The sequence below is a fragment of the Muntiacus reevesi genome, chromosome 2 (assembly GCF_963930625.1).
Source record: "Muntiacus reevesi chromosome 2, mMunRee1.1, whole genome shotgun sequence".
Taxonomy (NCBI): Eukaryota; Metazoa; Chordata; class Mammalia; order Artiodactyla; family Cervidae; genus Muntiacus; species Muntiacus reevesi.
The window spans coordinates 104,187,349-104,207,011 of NC_089250.1; the positions used below are offsets into that span (position 1 = coordinate 104,187,349).

General features: G+C 38.4%; 1 protein-coding gene and 1 non-coding gene across 4 annotated transcripts in view; both read left to right on the forward strand.

The window, feature by feature from the left end:
* The window catches only part of TET1 (tet methylcytosine dioxygenase 1), a 136,249-nt gene that overhangs the window by 34,401 nt on the left and 82,185 nt on the right, over positions 1–19,663 (forward strand). Inside the window, exons 1-2 of one of the 3 annotated variants that reach the window (XM_065922464.1) lie at positions 8,263–8,286; positions 8,828–8,881. Coding sequence is in view for 1 of the 3 variants with exons in the window: in XM_065922462.1 (XP_065778534.1) it covers positions 8,828–8,881 (54 nt within the window). In the remaining 2 variants the exon portion in view is untranslated. Of the gene's footprint in view, positions 1–8,262; positions 8,287–8,534; positions 8,605–8,827; positions 8,882–19,663 lie in introns of those variants that run through there. The other 2 variants (XM_065922463.1, XM_065922462.1) reach the window with 2 other exon arrangements.
* Positions 1,859–1,992, forward strand: LOC136162251 (small nucleolar RNA SNORA36 family). The gene has a single exon (XR_010662060.1). It is a non-coding gene; the product is annotated as a small nucleolar RNA SNORA36 family (small nucleolar RNA).

Here is a 19,663-nt window from a genome sequence, read left to right on the forward strand (position 1 = left end):
TACAACCGGTTAAAGAGAGACATTTCTAGGCAGACAAATCTTTCTTCTCCACATATTGTGTGGGACTCTAGTCAATTAGCTAAAAGACTAAAGACATTAACTCTTCTGGAGTAACTGGCCTCATCTCAACAAAAACCTACATACATTTATTTTCAAATATTGCTTTTCTTTGATTAGGAGACTTAGTTATATGTGGGAATTTTAAACAGGTAAAATACAAGGGTTTCAGGTCTGGGGTAAACCAGTCGTTTCTTACGCATGCTCAGTCATTCAGTTGTGTCCACCTCTTTGTAACCCCTTGAACTATAGCCCATCAGGGTCCTCTATCCACAGAATTTTCCAGGCAAATACAGGAGTGGGTTGCCACTTCCTCCTCCAGGGATCTTCCCAACCTAGGGCTTGAACCCATGTCTCCTGAATTGACAGGGGTATTCTTTTATCACTGAGCCACCTGAGAAGCCCTTAGTTCTCTTGAAAAGGTAGCTATTTGTGATGAACGACTTAACAGGAGTATCATTGTTGGCTTTTGAAGGGACCAATAATGGAAAGTTGAAGGTTGAAATAGAAACATTTCAAACCTGAATGGTATAGAATTAAAGGTTGATCATATCTCTTCATATGCATGCTTAATGACCAGCCAAAGATGTAGAAGCTCTAAACAGTCAGCAAAATCAAGACTGGGAGGCTCAGATCAGGAACTCCTTATTGCTAAATTCAGACTTAAATTGAAGAACATAGGGAAACCACTAGGCCATTCAGGTATGACCTAAATCAAATCCCTTAACGATTATACAGATGTGACAAATAGATTCAAGGGATTTAGATCTGATAAACAGAGTGCCTAAAGAACTTTGGATGGAGGTTCGTATCATTGTACGGGAGAGTCGGACATGATTGAGCAACTGAACAACATCAATGCCCAACTAGTAGTGTGTCTATTTACATACATTTCTCACCATAGTGTGACTGTCAATAGCCACAGTACTCCCAGTGTCCTTGAACATGTTACCTTCATCTGGGACACACACCTTTCTTCTCTCCTTCTATATTTAACCAACTTCTAACCTATCCTTTGGTCTCAGTGGAAATAAATGTCACTTCCTCTGGGGAGACTTCTCTAGTCTTGTATAGCTTTCTGGGCTTATATTCATTCTGTGAAAGTGAAAGTTCGTTGTTTTTGCTCTTGTCATCTATTAGCTTGGTTGTGTCCGACTCTGTCTCTTTTGCAACCCCATGGACTGTAGCCCATCAGGATCCTCAGTCCATGGGATTTTCCAGGCAAGAGTACTGGAGTGGATTGCCATTTCCTTCTCCAGGGGATCTTCCCGACCCAGGGATCGAACCTGGGTCTCCCACATTGTAGGCAGACGCTTTACCATCTGAGCTACCATGGAAGCCCTCATCTCCATTCTATATTACTTCTATTTCCATACTCTACTACTTTATAATTATCTGTTTAGGTCTCTCCTGAGATGGTACATTCTGAGGGGTTGGAGGGCAAGCCCAGAACATATCTACATATTGAGAGTGCCCAACAGCTGTTTTAAAAACAACACTATTATTTTAAGGATTTTTGGTTACTAAATAGGGGAATTTCATTGTAAAAACATGAATTACCAAATGATCTTGATTTTCCTAAATTTAGGAGACACCTAGGTCTGACTTTTTAAAAAACAAGTTGTATGTGCATAAATGCTTTGGGCTTCTCAGTGAAACAAAATATTTTTAAGATTTTGCTGTTAGATCAAAAACTGAGGGTACAATGCTCTCTAGAGTCAACTTTCAGCTTTCTTACATGATGTAGAGAAGGAGCCCAAAGGTACAGAACTTCCTTTAAAAACAAAGAAACAAAAAAGATTTCCAGAGTGTTGAGTTCAGTTCAGGGCAGCTTCCCTGTTCTGTTAATGAAACTTTGGGACATTGAAACACAGGCTAAGAGGAATGAGTGGATGGAAAGCATTACTCTATTCATATACCACCTGGCCTACAGATACACTGCAAAAAACAAGCAATTAAATAATATTAATTATAAAACATAGGACAGACTAGCAATAATAAGAAGGGAACTTCAACATATCATTCACAAAGCGGGAAATTTTTTTTTCTAAATCACAGCATCCTTTGTGATTTGATTTTGACAAAAAAAGAATATGACAGAAAAAAGATGTTACTGGATTTCTCTGTTCAAATTATGGATCTGCACTGTAATAGAGGGAGTAGGATTGTCAGTTTTAAGTTAGTATGAAGAATTGTTGAGAAGAAATTGGGGCGAGGTGATATTTCAGCCCCATTTAATCTCGGGCGTTATAGTTCACCTCATTGTCAACTGCCCTCGCTTGGCAACTGCAGAAGATCATTTTTTGTTCACTTGTTCCTTAGTTCTAGCTATTGAAGAGCAGTTATTTTTACCAGCACTAAGCAGGACTGCTAGAGGGAACGGGGTTGGATATTAGGCAGACCTGGCCCCTTAGAGAAGAAAAGGACTACTGTCGATAAAGCCTCAGAGAAGGAACTGGGGGAGGAAAGCACGGAGGAAGACTGCACCAGGAGATTGACTCAGTAATCCAGGAAGATCTCCAGTGTTAGCTGTTCAGGTCCTTATAGCACACATGAAGTAAAATCAAACTGATTTTAAGATCTCCATTAGCATTGTTAAAGTATGAGCTGCTCTTTTTTTATTCTTGTTGATTGAAAATTTACAGAAGATGGTACTTGGAATATCTTACCAAGGTTTCGCTGGAAAAGCCATGAGTCTCCAACAGTACATAAGAAAAGAAATATAAGATGATTTCATGGGAGATGAGACAATGGCTTATATTAGAAGGATTTTGTGCTGCAGAGGTGTCAATGTTGAGGAATAGTGAATAACTCTTGAGATTAATTTAGAAGACTCCTCCTATGCAGTATTCGTATGTCTAGTTTCTTGTGGGTACAGAATTGCTTATGTTTAGAAATAGAAGTAGGATTTTGAAATTATTCATAGATTTATCTCTGAGGGCACAGAATACATTTTTAAAAAGTACATCTGATGTAATGTTAATTTAAAATACTAATTAAAATTTTTTTAAAGTATTTAATTTATTTGTTTGGCTACGGTGGGTCTTCATTGCTGCGTGGGCTTTTCTCTACTTGCCATGCACAGGCTTCTCATTGAAGTGACTTCTGTTGTGGAGCAGGGGCTGTAGGGCACAGGGGCTTCAGTACTTGGAGCACCCGGGCTCTGGAGCACAAGCTCAGTAGTTGTGGCACATGGGCTTAGGTGCTCCGTGGCATGTGGGATCCTCCCGGACTAGGGATTGAACCCATGTCTCCTGCATTGGTGGGAGGATTCTTTACCACTGAGGCTACCAGGGAAGCCCCTAAAATACTTTCTTGAGCTGCTGTTCTATGCTAGAAATGATGCATGTGAGGGTTCTTTAAAAAAAAAAAAAGTTTATTTAAATATTTATTATTTAAAAGATAGTTTATTTAGAGTATTGGTTTCAGGTGTACAACATAATGATTCAATATTCTTGTCCTGAAGGGTATGGTTTTGAAGACAGTTCCTTTAAGGTTATTTTGAGATATTTATAAAGGTCTATTGTTGAGTACTAAAAATGAGAAGTTATAGAGAGAGCTGTGTGTAAGATGGTTAGATTCAGGCTCAAATTCTAACCTGCTATGTAACCTGAGTTAGGTAATTTCACTTTTCTGTGTCTCACCTCTTAGATTTATCTATGACCTAAATTTTCTCTGATTTTGTTTACTTATTTATTTGGCTGTGCTGAGTCCTAGTTGCTGTACATGTGGTCTTCACTGAGGCGTGTATGGAGTCTTTAGTTGTGGTGTGCAGGCTTAGTTCCCCCCTGGCATGTGGGAACCTGCGTCCCCTGCATTGCAAGGCAGATTCTTTTTTTTTGTTTTTTCCATTTATTTTTATTAGTTGGAGGCTAATTACTTTACAATATTGTAGTGGTTTTTGCCATACATTGACATGAATCAGCCATGGATTTACATGTGTTCCCCACCCCGATCCCCCCTCCCACCTCCCTCCCCATCCCTTCCCTCTGGGTCTTCCCAGTGCACCAGCCCTGAGCACGTGTCTCATGCATCCAACCTGGGCTGGTGATCTCTTTCACCCTTGATAGTATACTTGTTTCAATACTATTCTCTCAGAACATCCCACCCTCGCCTTCTCCCACAGAGTCTAAAAGTCTATTCTGTACATCTGTGTCTCTTTTTCTGTTTTGCATATAGAGTTATTGTTACCATCTTTTTAAATTCCATATATATGCATTTGTATACTGTATTGGTCTTTATCTTTCTGGCTTACTTCACTCTGTATAATGGGCTCCAGTTTCATCCATCTCATTAGAACTGATTCAAATGAATTATTTTTAACAGCTGAGTAATATTCCATGGTGTATATGTACCACAGCTTCCTTATCCATTCATCTGCTGATGGACATCTAGGTTGCTTCCATGTCCTGGCTATTATAAACAGTGCTGGCTGTGATGAACATTGGGGTACACGTGTCTCTTTCAGATCTGGTTTCCTCAGTGTGTATGCCCAGGAGTGGGATTGCTGGGTCATATGGCAGTTCTATTTCCGGTTTTTTAAGGAATCTCCACACTGTTCTCCATAGTGGCTGTACTAGTTTGCATTGCCACCAACAGTGTAAGAGAGTTCCCTTTTCTCCACACCCTCTGCAGCACTTATTGCTTGTAGACTTTTGGATAGCAGCCATTCTGACTGGCGTGTAATGGTACCTCATTGAAGTTTTGATTTGCATTTCTCTGATAATGAGTGATGTTGAGCATCTTTTCATGTGTTTGTTAGCCTGCAAGGCAGATTCTTAACCACTGGACCACCGTGAGAGTCCCTGTTATTCTTTTTTTTAATCTCTGTGATCATGTGATTTTTGGAGGGGTGGGGGACAGGGGTTTAAATATTTATTATTTGGCTACTCAGGGTCTCAGTTGCAGCATACAGGATCTAGTTCCCAGACCAGAGATTGAATCCAGGTACCTGGCATTGAGAGCACAGAGTTTTTTCCACTGGACCACAAGGGAAGTCCCAATTATGTGATTTTTTTAAGAGAAAAGAGATAGAACTCTTTTGTAATATTTGAAAGAACCTAGTACACTCGAGTTAATTACAAAATTAAATATCTACTCATGCAATGAGTTCCTTGTGGTTAGGATTAGGTTGGAATAAACAAATAGACTTAAGTAACAAAAATAAGTTCTGAGTAAGGAGGACTACAACATCATGTTTCTTAGTTTCTAAATTTATCATTCAATAAAATCTAGTTGTATGCATTTTGCTCTGAATAATAAGAGAGTGGAAATGGCTCTCTTGACCTCCACTTTCTCTGCTAGTAATTTCTGATTATTTTCTCCATCAAAGCTCACTATCACCTAAGCCTTGAGCTGAGACAGATAAATTGCTAAGTGTAGGATTTAGAACAGATGGTCACAACCAATAGAGGCTACCAATGTATTCTGTATTCAAGCAAGTACAGATTTTCATGGTGTAGTATCGGTTGGATATTTAGAGTTAATGCTAGCTGTGATCACTTCCATTAACTCTCATTAGCTGGGACGAACTTTGGCTTTATTTATTAATTCATTTTACAGAACACTGCACATAGACTTTTGATGTTTGTTTTGCTTAAGTTACCAAGTGCAATATTATGCAGTTTCATGAGTATCCCATACAGTGAAAACGCCTGCCCATGGGGCTTTAAAAAAAAAATGAACTTCTCACCAGTGTGGATATTTAGTAGACCTAACACCATGATCCTGATTTTATTTTATTTTGAGGCAAACATAATGGATCACACAGGTAATGAAATTATTTAAAATATATAATTATGGGAATTTCCTGGTAATATAGTGGTTAGGACTCTGTTTTCACTGCCCAGGTTCAATCCCTGGTCAGGGAACTAAGATCCCATAAGCCATATAGTGAGGGGAAAAAAAAAAAAAAATATATATATATATATATATATATATATATATCATGGCCACTTTACTAAACAGTGAGCAATCAACCTGGGAAAATGTTCATGCTTTTAAAATTTTTTATCCAGGTATTCATGGGGAGAGACATAATCTTTAATTGAAATGGAAAACACTTTAAGAAATGTAGGGCTATCCTTGCATGTATTGTTGATGGGAGTGTAACATGGCAAAACAAACAAAGAAAAATAAAGTGGCTTGGCTGCAGAAAATGGTTTGGTGTTTCCTCACCCAAAACTTAATCAAAATTTTCATATGATTCACTATTTCTACTCCTAGGTATATACTCAAAAAAATTGAGAGCAGGGACTCAGACAGACACTTGCATACCCATTGTTATTCACAACAGAACAAATATTGCTTGATACTACTTATTTGAGGTACCTAGAGCAGGCAAATGTATAGAGAGAAAGTAGAACAGAAAGTTAACAGAAGTTAGGGAGTGGGGAGTAACTTCAAGTGTACAGAGTGTCTGCTTGGGGTGATGAAACAGTTCTGGAAATGGAAAGTGGTGATACTTGCATAATATTGTGAATATACTTAATGATACTAAATTATACACTTTAAAATGGTAAAAATGTAAATTTTTTTGTTTTCTATATTTTACCACACACACACAAGCCTCCAAAGAGAAAGAAACATAGGGCTAAAAGGTTTTGCACCCATTTTCAAATCCTGTTGTATTTGGTCCTGTTTTTGACCCGTTTCATGTTTGCTTCATTCCCCACTGAGAGCTTTTTAGTGTGGGCTCAGTGTGCTTGAAGTTGCCGTGGTGAACGTGGTTAGGTTACAATCCACTGGCTTTGCTTGCTGCTTACATTTGTTAAAATTTTTGAGGGTGGATGGGTGGAGGAGAGGTAGTTGAGAGCGGGAAAACAATGCACGTTGGATTTCCCATTCCAACAAGAAAAGCGTGCTTTTGTGGCAAACCGAAAGGCTAGGAATCAAGGGTGATGAAATACAGGCTTTCCGGCCCTCACTCTGTTCCTGATTTCTGGTTGTGGGAATCTGTTCTGAATCCAACTGCAAGTGGAAAACCCATCTTTGGCTGAGCAGCCAGAGAGGCCCTCCTGCCAATCCCCCAAATGTGCTGCTGAGACTTTGGCCCTGTGAGGATGGAGCTGACGCTGTCTTCCCAAGATCTGTGCAGCTGTCAAGGTGGCTGTGATGGCCCTGTGAGTGGCCTCTGCACCGAATTTTGGCAGTGACCTTGAGACCTGCCAGCTCCAACAGCTGTCCTGGTTCTTTGTCTATTGCCGTTATTACTGGTCCAGGGGGCTGAAGGGAGGGGCTAGCCTCCTCTGGCTCTGTCATTCCCAGAGTCTGGCAAGTTCCAACTGCGGTGTCTTGCTCTCCCAGTGCCTGCCACCCACTGGGCATGGGAGGTGGGGGGCGTCCAGGTGTGCTAGTGTGGGTGGCTGCTTGTTCACCTCTGGCTCAGCTCCCAGTCCCTGGGAACCAAGTGGCCGTGTCTGATCATCAGCCCGTGCACAGACAGGCTCCACGTGGGGACCTGCTTGGCAGCTTTGCGGAGAGATGCTCGGTGACAGTTGAAGATCTTGGAAGGTAGAGGAGCCAAAGGTGCTTCTTATGTCCCAAAAGTATGATTCCACTTTCTGGAAGCGACAAATTTCTTGGGGGAAATGAAGGTCATCAGAAACGTCCAGAGCAAGAGAGAGAAAGCTTTTTGAAATCGCCAGCCACTCAGAGTGGCAAGTGTATTCTGAAAACTCCTCCCCCTTTCCTTGTCCTCATCCTGTCCCTGTCCTTTTAAGCGGCTTTATTATTATTTTTTAATCTGCCTTTGTCATTGGACATTTATTGACAGAAATCAAATTGCTGTGTTTCTGGGCAAAGCGCCGGCTGCAGAGAGGTGTGGTTCCCGAGGAATGAGACACGCAGCCCAACAGCTGAGCCTACAGTGTCCTCACATAACCTCCCTGCCTTAAATATCGCCAATATTTAGCCTTGCCTTATAAAGTAAAAATGCACAATACCTTCCAGAGTTTCAGCAAGCCCAAATGCCCCCCTCAGCTCAGTTATATCTCCTGTATGTTGGAGGCAGGGCCATGCACCCCTCCACACCCCAACCGCCCCCCCGCGCAGACCTGCCCTCGGAGCCGCCAAGAGGTTACTAATGAGGGAGACTCCGCCATCGATCCGATGGTGGAGACCTGGGGGATTTGTGTGCATTGTTTTTGCTGAAGCCTCCTGTGATTTCGGCGCGACCAGATCCTCTGCAGCGAACTCCATGTCGCAGCTTGTGGCTGCCTGTGTCCTGTGGTGAGAGCGGAGCCGCACAGGAGATCCTTTGTCTAGGAAGGCTAGGCAGAGAAGATCACTTTGGAGTTGCTAAGCTCTGCATTGCCATTGGCTGCACTCTTTGTGGGGCTGTTTTTGCAAAAGGCATGCCCAGCACGTCTACAGTGCTGGCAGGCCAGGGCTGCCTTTAAACACCATGATAATAATACCAAAAAGCAGTTTGCAGAACTGTTCCACTGTAGAGGCTTCCTCTGCAGAAGCAAGCAAGATGGCTACCTCGTGGGCTTCGCTGTGAAGAATGCAGAGGCTAATTAAGACAGACTTTAAGGGGAAAAAAGGGTATTTCCCTACTTCATCTTTATGCAAGGCTTTTTTTTCAGTGACTTTTAAAGTATACATTTTACATAAGCTCTTTAGGTTCTGCCTAGCAAACATGTTGATGATTTTTGATGGGATAAGTAGTTTTATAGAGAAATAGCCAAAAAAATTTGGGGGGGGTGGTGGGAGCTAATTTTTTTTTTCTCTTAAACGGAGGCTCATTTTGCAATTTGATTTTTTTTAGGTTGTAAAGGAAAACAAGAGGCCCCAGAGGGAAAAGAAGCCCAAAGTTTTAAAGGTAATTAGCTATTGATTAAATCATATTTAATTTTTTTCCATTTCATATAGTATTTTTCTGTCACTGAGGGGGACATTTGGAGTACAGTGGATGTGAGTTCTCCCAGATTTTCAGTAGATAAATGAATTTTCCCTCAACTAAAGTGTTTTCTCTCTCTCTTTCTTTCTCTCTTTTTATATGCTACATAATATGCATATTAGCATCCTTTATTTTCAACTCCACACAAGTCTGCAGAAGGAAAACTTTATATGCAAAGTGTTGTGAATAAAATTTGTGGCTTTTTTGTAGCTCTCTTTGTAGCATCTGCATTTGTGGTGTTGCACCAGTGTGTAAACTTAAGCTCTTAAGGAGAAAGACACTGTTTAAAGTTGACAGCTATGATCCATTGTAGTTTTAATAGACCTTCCATTAGACACTATTTTATAATCTGTGATTTTTCTAAAGGAAAAGATTCTTAGAGGTTTTATTTCAATTTAAAATGTGTAAGCCATTGAGATTTTACAGCCAAATTACAATTGCTTAATCCCAAATTCTCATTATATCATCTTTAATTTTGGCATTCATGAAGCTGTAGGAATGAGTATGTTTCCTTTATTTCCAGTAATTTGCCTAATGAGTATTTAGTAGTTACCTAATTCAGTTATAAGCTAGCAGTCTGTGTTATGAGCTTTGTCTGGTATTTAGCAGGGTTAATTTAAAATCATATACATTACTAAAAGTTCAAGGCTAGCTTTAGTCTAGTAAATAGGTGCTTATGTGTTAAAGGTTTCAGCTAGTATGTTGCTATTCTGAATGTAAGAATCTTGAGCAGGCAACCTGTTTAATTCAAGAAGACATATTAAGCAATAAAATGACTAGTCTTTAAAATTATATTGTGTATATATAATTAAAAATATCTTATACTAATCTTAGTTTTTCTTTTGCAAATAAAGTGTTGGCACTCAAAGAGAAAGAACATGTTTGAACTATGGATGTGGCACATTTTTTTCCTCATCTGTTTCCTCAGTTGTGTACCTTGAAAATGCTATTGACATGCAGAACCAAACCTTGCATTGCTTTCTAATTTGTCTGACCACTTCAAGTTTCTGTTTCCTGTGTCTACACAGCATTGCCATGTACATTTTTCATCAACCAACAAGTATTTATTGAATATTTACCACACAGTCAGTTGTGAGCTCGACACTGTGAAATGAATGAAATTGCTTGGCACAAATTCTCACTGGGCTTAGACAAATAGAATACTGGTTATTTTCAAGGTAAATTAAACCCTTCTCCCTTTTTCTTCTGCATATTGATCCACCTGCCTCCTTTTAATTTTTTCTCCTCCCCAAATTATAGAAGAATGTCATTAAAATCCCTAAATATATATCTTATTCTCTTTTCACACTTGCTCTATTGGGTATATCCATCTCAGGTATTTTGTCTTAAAATCTTCAAGTGAGAAATAGTTTTAGTCTTGCTGTTATAAATGCCTCTCAGATTTGTGTGTGTGTGTGGGGGGGTGAGGTGGGGAGGCAGTTGGGGGGGGCAGGTTGAGGGTGGGTGGGATGGGGGCATTGAAATAAAGGAAGGAAACTGCTTGGACAAACTAATATGGTCTAACCCTGGTACCTAAGTCATTACCTCCCTTTGCTTTGAGGTAGAATTGGGCCTTGGGAATACTCTTGAATTCTGTTTATTTTGTTAGTCTGTGGGTGTCCTGTTACCTGAAATAAATTTCAGAAGTAAATATACTGTGTATTGCTTTTTTGAATCGTGGCAATGAACTCTGACTTTTAAAAAGAAATAAGTGCCTGTGTGTGGCTGATATTCATGTGCCACAACAAGCAGAACCAAATTGTTGCTCACTTCCTCTGTAGTTATCAGTTGTTGTACAAGAGTAAGGAAATGCTCTAGAAAGAAAAAACTAATGATTTTCTGATGTTGACATTTTAAAATGTTTTCTTTAATTTTCTGTTGGGCATACTTTTTTGTTCTTCTTCAAAGAAAGCTTTGTTTCTCTGCACCACAGAAGAAATGCTAAGATACTTTCAGATTTCAGCTTGATATGTGTAAAATACAGTTGAGCAAGTATAGAATTTTTTTTTTTGTAATGGCAAATTATTTAATGTCTGTTAAGTGTGCCTCACCCTTCCATTCCTGTTTTGATTCGATAGTCTCTCCAAACTGGTTGTACCAGAGAAAACATGGGCACTTTTTCCCAGCAGAGTTCAAAAGCTGTTAAGGCCCTGGTCCACTGGACTCAGAAATGATTGCAGGTGAGGTCTTTCCACAGCAGGCCTTGGGCCTCTCTGCTCAAGGAAAAAAGCCCGTCCATCCTACAGGGCTCCCAGGTCTTCTGTTCTTCTGCAGCCTGGCGCTGGGAGCTGTGCCGCTAGAAATAGTGGTAGGCTCAGACACTGCAAAAGTAGCCCCCGTACACACGAGGACCATCATGGAGGTGAAGAAGGCCTTGCAGCCAATGTCAGCTAGTTGCTTGGCAGTGGGCATGTTGTTCCCTGGATGCTGCCACTCCCTCCTGTCCAACTGAGGCCTCCAACTTGCCTCGACCTCCTAGCACAGCTGGAAGCAGCACCCGGACCGGACCAGTTCAAGCATAGAATATTATGTAGCCCTAAAGGAGATGTTAAGAAAACTAAATCTGCATTTTGGGAGGGAGGGTGGAGGATAAGTAAAACTTTCCATTTAGGGTTTTATGGGTAAGGACTTGACTTTACAGTCAGCTGCTACCCAGGGTCAGTGATGGGAATATTCAGGTTACAGTTTTGCTTTGGGACTTATGTCTGAGTTCTACTCTTCTTCCTTGGATTCTGGCCTCTAAAGTCTTGAAATTTCTTCAGTCCCTTGCTCTTGGTCAGGGTGGCTGCTACCTATAAGTATCCTGATTGATTTTCATCTTCATAATCTATTAGAAAGTAGTTGGATAAATGAAGAGTCCGACTAAGGAAACTGGAAAGCTTGTCTCATCCTACTGTGAACCTGCTAACTAAATCCTGAATCTATCTATGGGTTAAAATTGCCTGTTGCATCTCACACCTCTCATCTTTAAACAGTCTATTTGAATTGGTAATCTGTATTCATGCTGTTATAACTCAATATTTAGAATTATAAATAGTGATCTCACGTTCCTGACTAAAGAGAGCATTTTCTTCTAGCTGAAAGCACAGTTTCTGTCCAAAGTACTCTCATGGCCAGAATGGGTGTCAGATGACTGGGGGATGAGGTTGGGGTACTCAGCACAAACTCCTTCCTTACTGGTACTGGAAGGCAACGTTTCTGCCTTAACTCACTGGAGTTATTTTTATAGATGACAGCTTATTAGCTGCGCTTTAATTGTTCGCTTGAGTCTTGAGAAAGGTAAACGTATGAGATGATTTCAGGCCGTGTTTCATGAATGTGTACTTATGAGTGGCATGGTTTGAAACTTCTTGGCAGAAACCTTTATGTAAATTATCATAACTTTATGTTTTGGAGTAAAAGGATATATACTCTTAGAGAAAGTCAATTCAAGGTAACATCACTTTGGTTAGGTTGTCAGTCATCATCTCTGGAGAAAATCAGATTGCACAGTTAGTTGGAAATATTGGGGAGAATTTAAGAAAGGGTTTTTGTTTTTTTTAAGGGTGAGGGCAGGATTAAGAAAAATCAAAGGATGACAAAGCATCCTAGGGCTAAGGACAGCAGACACATTGCCACTCCTAGGCCTAAGGGAATAAGGGCTTGGGAGCAGAAAGTCAGTCGCTAAATAGAACAGGACTGTTCTGTTGTGTGGCCTATGGTAATGGGATCTTTCTTCAGCAAGAAAGTCATGGGGAGGTGGGTATGGAAATAAATACTCTGCCCTCTAGTTTCTTGCTGCTTTCATTGGTTTATTCCAATCAGAACCCAAAAGGAGAAAGGGAGCCTACTAATGAGATATATCTTGGTCAGCCTCCTGTGTCTTATAAGAGGGTGTAGAAAATGGAGTGGGGACCTGAGGGGACAAACAAAACATATTCAGCATCACTAAATGACCACAGGGACAGTATGATTGGGTCGAAACAGAACCATGATTATGTAAGAAAGTAACACTGATAGGGTTGGGTAAAGTTTATATAAGAACTCTATATTATTTTTGCAACTTATCTGAAAATCTAAAATCATGTCAGCATAAAAAGTGTGGGTATCCCTGAGAGTGAACTGCATTTATACATTCTGTAATTTCTTGACTGGTAAGAAGCATTTTCTAGCTATTTGGTTATAAAATATCAAAGTATTATATTTTGAACAAATACTAAGAAATATCAGGGGATATTAAACCAGGAAATTGTCTACAAATGATTTAGAAAAGAAAACGAACTGATCTTCCTGCTAGCTTCCGTGCTGGCAGCCCTGCTCTTCACTGTTTCCTTCCTTCCTTGATGATGCTGATAAAAGAAGAAGTGGTTGAGGGGGCAGGGGGTATGGAATGAGGGGAAATAGGACATGTCTCACTAAGAGAAGGACAAGATAATGGCGTGTAGCTATACTGATTAGTCTTTTTGAAACATGTTTTAAAAGGAGAATCAAGTCATAAATGAATCACGTTTGATATGTGATCTTGATTTACATGACAGTGATATTTGAAATATTTAGTGCAATCATTGCCTGGCACACAGTTAATGCTCAATGAGTCTTCTTTCTTGAGAAACAGTATTACTAACATTCAGTCAATACTTTTTTAGCCCATACTGAATGCTGGCTACAATGGTGTATAAGTCCAAAGTGATCTTTGCCCTCAAGGAGATTGAGGGCAAAAAAAAAAAAAAAAAAAACCAACAAAAGACAAATTAATAAATTACGAATTGTGGTATATACTTTGAGGGGGAAAAAAGCAAACCAAAAAAATTTCCAAGATAGAGCAAAACACCCCCTAGGGAAATTTACTTGGTACCTTTGAAAACTATTTCTTTCATTTGTACATTGTTACATATACTAGTGAGGGTTCAAAAGTACCGAATTAGATACAATTGAGTTACCTTGTTTATCTTAAAAACTCCTTAAGCTACTAGAAATGAAAGATAACAGGGTTACTAAAGATTTGTCTCTGCAAGATTATCTGCAACTTTGTTTCACTTGGTTAAATCATTGGTAAAGTGATAAACTTTTCTTAAGTCTAGTTATAAAGTAACTTTCCGTGACTTATAGCAGCAACATGCTGCAAATTTTAGTGACATCCTATAGTGATCTTGATGGTTATTAGGGGTAGGGGGAGGCATAGTGATAGTTTTTTTGTGTTTTGTTTTTGCTTTTAATTTTTTGACCACACCACATGGCATCTGAAATCTTAGTTCTCTGACAAGGGAACTGAACCTTTAACCTGTGCAGTTGAAGCTCAGAATTCTAACTACTAGATCACTGGGACGTCCTTTGATAGTTTTACATAGTCCCGGGCAAGGAATCCCAGACGTCTGAATATAACAGACCATCCGGGGGAAAAAATTCAGAGTGAGTGGTAAAAGTATCCACAAAAGGGATACCAGCTTTAAAAACAACAACAACAAAAGAAAACCCCACAAACATATATATATTGGAAGAAGATAATCTTAGCATATAAGGTGATCATATAAAACTTAAGAATGTAGCTTTATGATTCAACAACACATGGTCCTTATTTTCCTCCTTATGTCATGTGCTGGCAAAAACTATCAAAGATGTGTGCTCATTCATCAATGTTTATTCACACGCTCAAAGGCACACATGGGGCTTCTGGTTTGCATATCCAGAAATTGTAACATAGCATTTTGCCCAGGGATGATGAGACTGATTTCAGGGCTGAATTCTCACTAAGCCAGCTCACACACAGTCAAATCATTCATTTATCACTGGAACATGAACATTCCCAGTGATTCAAGACTCATGTCCATTTTGTAATTTCTAGGAATGATCCCAAACAGAATGAGAGTGAACAGAAGCCAAGTAGGGTAAATAGACTTGAAGAAAATTTCATTCAGGCTACAAAAAAAGTCTGTTGAATTCTTCTGAGCTCAGAAAAGAACATATGCTTTGTGTCTTGAATCCTTATGCTCATCTGATAATGTGTTTGTGTTTTGATAGTGCTAGATTCATACTGTTTTCTGATGTCTGCCTTCTTTACTGTATAGCTCTCCATGTATTGGCTAGAATATCACTCAACGGATAGGTAAAAAGAGCCAAAATAGAAACTGTTAGTTAAATTTTTGTTAAAACCTTACTAGTGTCTGAAATCGTCTTCCAGTTGTAATTAATTTAATAATGGAATGCCTTTCAGTATTCAAAATGTGCCATAAAAATATGTTTTTAAAGATGTGATGGCAAGATCTGCCCATCATAGTGGCTTATTCAAGAGAAAGAAGATTATAGTGTCATTCTTTAACCTGTTCTTGTGCTTCATAGTTTTAAACACTAACTTTTATTTCTTTTTGAACTAAAAACAGGACTTTCTGAACTTGAAAAATTTTAAGGGATGAGATGGTATAGTTCTATTACATCTATAATTTAGTGATATATGATTTTGATTAAAGCATAGGTTCTTTTCATGGTTTTAGAGAACCAGATGTTAAATAATAAACTTATTTTAGGAAATTAGCTATTTTTAAGTAACAAAACTTTATTTTAAACATTATTGTCTGTTGCTTAATTTTAAATTTCATACACAGAAATACACATAGGATGATAAGATTATTATAGACATAAGCAAATTATTTAGTACATGTTACATTGGTTATGATAGCTGGACACATAGAAATTTCTCAATTAGTGGTATTATTATTAAATCTAAAAATATAATTTATCCTACTAAAAATATTAAGTGAACCTTTAAGAAAATGTGTATTTCTTTTTTGCCAATATATTCACTTTCTTTCTATCCCCCAAGCCTTGCCTTTCTTTTTAAAAATGTCATTTCTGCTTTTTGTAATGAGAAGTATCAGAAAGAAGACTTTAAACCTTGAAAATAATAAATTTCTCTTCCCCCCCCCTTTTTTAAAATTTTTTTTATTTTATTTATTTATTTATTTATTTTTTCAGTGGGTTTTGTCATACATTGATATGAATCAGCCATAGAGTTACACGTATTCCCCATCCCGATCCCCCCTCCCACCTCCCTCTCCACTCCCCTTTTTTATATGTATGTATTTTATAGAATCAATAATTCTATAATAAAGACTAGAATATCATCAGTATGAAAAATAATCTCACAGTTGATGATTAGTTTCTATTATAGAATTCAGCGGCACAATGGAGATAAACACAGAATAGACTTGTAGACACGGTGTCGGGGGGAGGAGAGGGTGGGATGTGTGGAGAGAGTAACATGGAAACATACATTATCATATGTAATATAGTCAATGGGAATTTGCCCTATGACTCAGGGAAAGTTCTGTAACAACTTAGAGGGGTGGGATGGGGAGGGAGGTGGTGAGAGCTTCAAAAGGGAGGGCACATATATATACTTATGACTGCTTCATGTTGCTGTTTGGCAGAAGCCAACACAATACTGTAAAGCAATTATCCATCATTTAAAAACAAGCAGATTAAAAAGAAACTCAGCTGCAAAGAAAAATGTGGACTAGGATGAACACTTGAAACAGGATATAAGTTATAGTGTTGTTTGCAAGTCATGTACCTTAAGCATGATTTCTTCTGGATCAGAATCATATGAGAACATTCTCACTCAATTATCATAAAGTTTAAATATCTTAAATATCTGAATATATTTTTTTCTTGGAAAAATATTTTTATTCATACTTATTATCTTATGTATTCATTCTACTTTAGAAAGGGGGAAAATCTAATAACTGTTTATTCCACTTCTTGAAATAAGTTTAACTAATGTTGTTTTAGATATAACTCCTCTGATAATAGAAAACACAAATCTGAAATTTTCTTGAGTTTCTTTTTTTTTATTTTTTGCCACGTGGCTTCTGGGATCTCATTCCCCTACTTAGATGTAGTAGTTCCACTACTAAGGATGGAACCTGCGCTCCCTACATTGGAAGCATGGAGATGTAACCACTGGACTTCCAGGGAGGTCCCTGAGTATTTAAATTTTGATATGGTAAGGTATTTAGTGCTTTTGACTACTTTTCATTTTAAAATTTAAACTGTGTGGTTTTTTGTGGTTGTAGTAGTACCCAAAGGAAGGTGCTTGACTGAAGGAAAATTTATTGAACTCTCTGAGAACTGTTTTCATTATCTTTAAAGGGGGAGCAATAACTAATCCACAGGGTTGTTTCAGTTCAGTTCAGTTGCTCAGTCGTGTCCAACTCTTTGTGACCCCATGAATCACAGCACACCAGGCCTCCCTGTCCATCACCAACTCCTGGAGTTTACTCAAACTCATGTCCATCGAGTCGGTGATGCCATCCAGCCATCTCATCCTCTGTCGTTCCCTTCTCCTCCCCTCAATCCCACCCAGCATCAGGGTCTTTTCCGAGTCAACTCTTCGCATGAGGTGGCCAAAGTATTGGAGTTTCAGATTCAGCATCAGTCCTTCCAATGAATGCCCAGGACTGATCTCCTTTAGGATGGACTGGATGGATCTCCTTGCAGTCCAAGAGACTCTCAAGAGTCTTCTCCAACACCATAGTTCAAAAGCATCAATTTTTCAGCACTCAGCTTTCTTTGTAGTCCAACTCTCACATGCATACATGACCACTGGAAAAACCATAGCCTTGACTAGATGGACCTTTGTTAACAAAGTAATGTCTCTGCTTTTTAATATGCTGTCTAGGTTGGTCATCACTTTCCTTCCAAGGAGTAAGTGTCTTTTAATTTCATGGCTGCAGTCACCATCTGCAGTGATTTTGGAGCCCCCCAAAATAAAGTCTGACACTGTTTCCTCTGTTTCCCCATCTATTTCCCATGAAGTGATGGGACCAGATGCCATGATCTTAGTTTTCTGAATGTTGAGCTTTAAGCCAACTTTTTCACTCTCCTCCTTCACGTTCATCCAGAGGCTTTTTAGTTCCTCTTCACTTTCTGCCATAAGGGTTGTTTAGCAGATTACATAATTTTAATTTTGCTAAATTTATCCCATACAGAGTGGATGTTTGTTAAATGATAGCTCTCAACATCATGATTATTTTTGTTATGACTTAATATAAAATAAAATCCTTTATAGAATATTGATGTGTTTAGATTTTTAGTTGCTTTTATTATCCTTTAAGCTAGATTGTAAACTTCTTAGGTTTAGAGCAGCATTCAACTTAGTGTTCTGCAGTCTTAGAGCAATATCTTCTACTTACCAACTCAATAAGTGTTGGTTTAATGAATGATTGAATGAATGCATTTTATGGCCTAACTTTAGTCAGATAGGTCTAAACTGCTGAAATTATTATAGTGGCATCTAGGTATGTTAGGGAGACTACTTTCTGAAATCATCAGGTCTGTCTTGGATAGTATTGATAATGAACTGCTACGGAAATCAGGATATATATATATAATATTATATAAATATATACTGTATAAATTATATAAATATAATATATGTATTAAATTTGGTTAATTCTTCAAATTTTATATGAAAAAAATCAAACCTACAGAAAAGATGAAAGAATGACACACTGTGCATCAGTACTCTTTCTTTTCTTTTGCTGAGTCCTGTGACATTTTACCTATAAATATTGCAGCCTGACTCTCCTTACCTGTAATAAAACGATCATACTGAAGACTTTTAATGATTCTGAAGATACTGTCCCTTTAAAAATCTTCTCAATTGTTCTTCCCCTCCTTCTAAATCCCTTTTAGCTGTTTCCTCCTGATCCAGCCTGTAATCTTAGATCACATCTTGGACTTGGTTGTCTTGCCTGTTTGCACTCCTTTATCCCCTCTTCCTACCATTGTGTGGGTGTGTGTTTCTTCATTGGTGATTTTGAACACTACTTCTCTTTCTTTACATTTTTGTAAAATGTTTTGATTTGAAAACGAAGTCATCTGGGTAAATTACAGTAAATTTCAGGTTTCAGATAAGTTATCCAATCTACATTAACCATTGGGGCCTTTGTTGGAGATTGTCCAATGCTTCCTGGATTGGATCCTAAATTCTTAATTAGAGGAGATTAACAGATTGGAAAACTAAATGTGGTTGGCTAAACTTAGAGATTAAATTGACCTGCCACGTCTATACCAAGTGGTAGCAGGGAGTGGAAGAGAAAGGGGTGCCTTAATTATTGGCTCACTGAAATAAAGAAATGAAGGGGAAAAAAAGAGGTAGCAGTATTTATAGAGCCATGGGGAAGCACTTGTATAAGTACTATTATTGGCTTGAAGTCAGGGTATTGATGAAACTTATAAAACTCTGAATGTTATTTGCAGATTAAAATAAAAGGAAGCTATTTCAAAACAATGATTTTTGTCACTCTACACACTTGAAATCTAGTTTATGTCTCACTTAATGGATAGTATAAAATAGCTGCACTGTAGGTTAGAACATTTCATCAGAAATTTAATCCAGCTATCCAGGGTTTATTTAAAGCCTCTGATATTTGATCACTTCCTTAAAACAAGTTGGAACCATCAGAAAGCTGAGTTACCTGGGCCACGTTTTCTAAGATACTGTGCATCATGACATACCATACTTATATAAGGGATAGTCTAACTTCTGCTCAGTATAATCGCTACTGAAAAATTGTCTGTCAAGACTAACTTATGTGCTGCCCATGGCCAGAATAAAAGACAATCTAAACAATGTATTTTCTATTTTTATTTTCAACTAAGAAAATTCAGTAGTATTTGTTGGTCAAACCATGTAATATGCTCAACTCCAAAATGAGAAAGCATCTC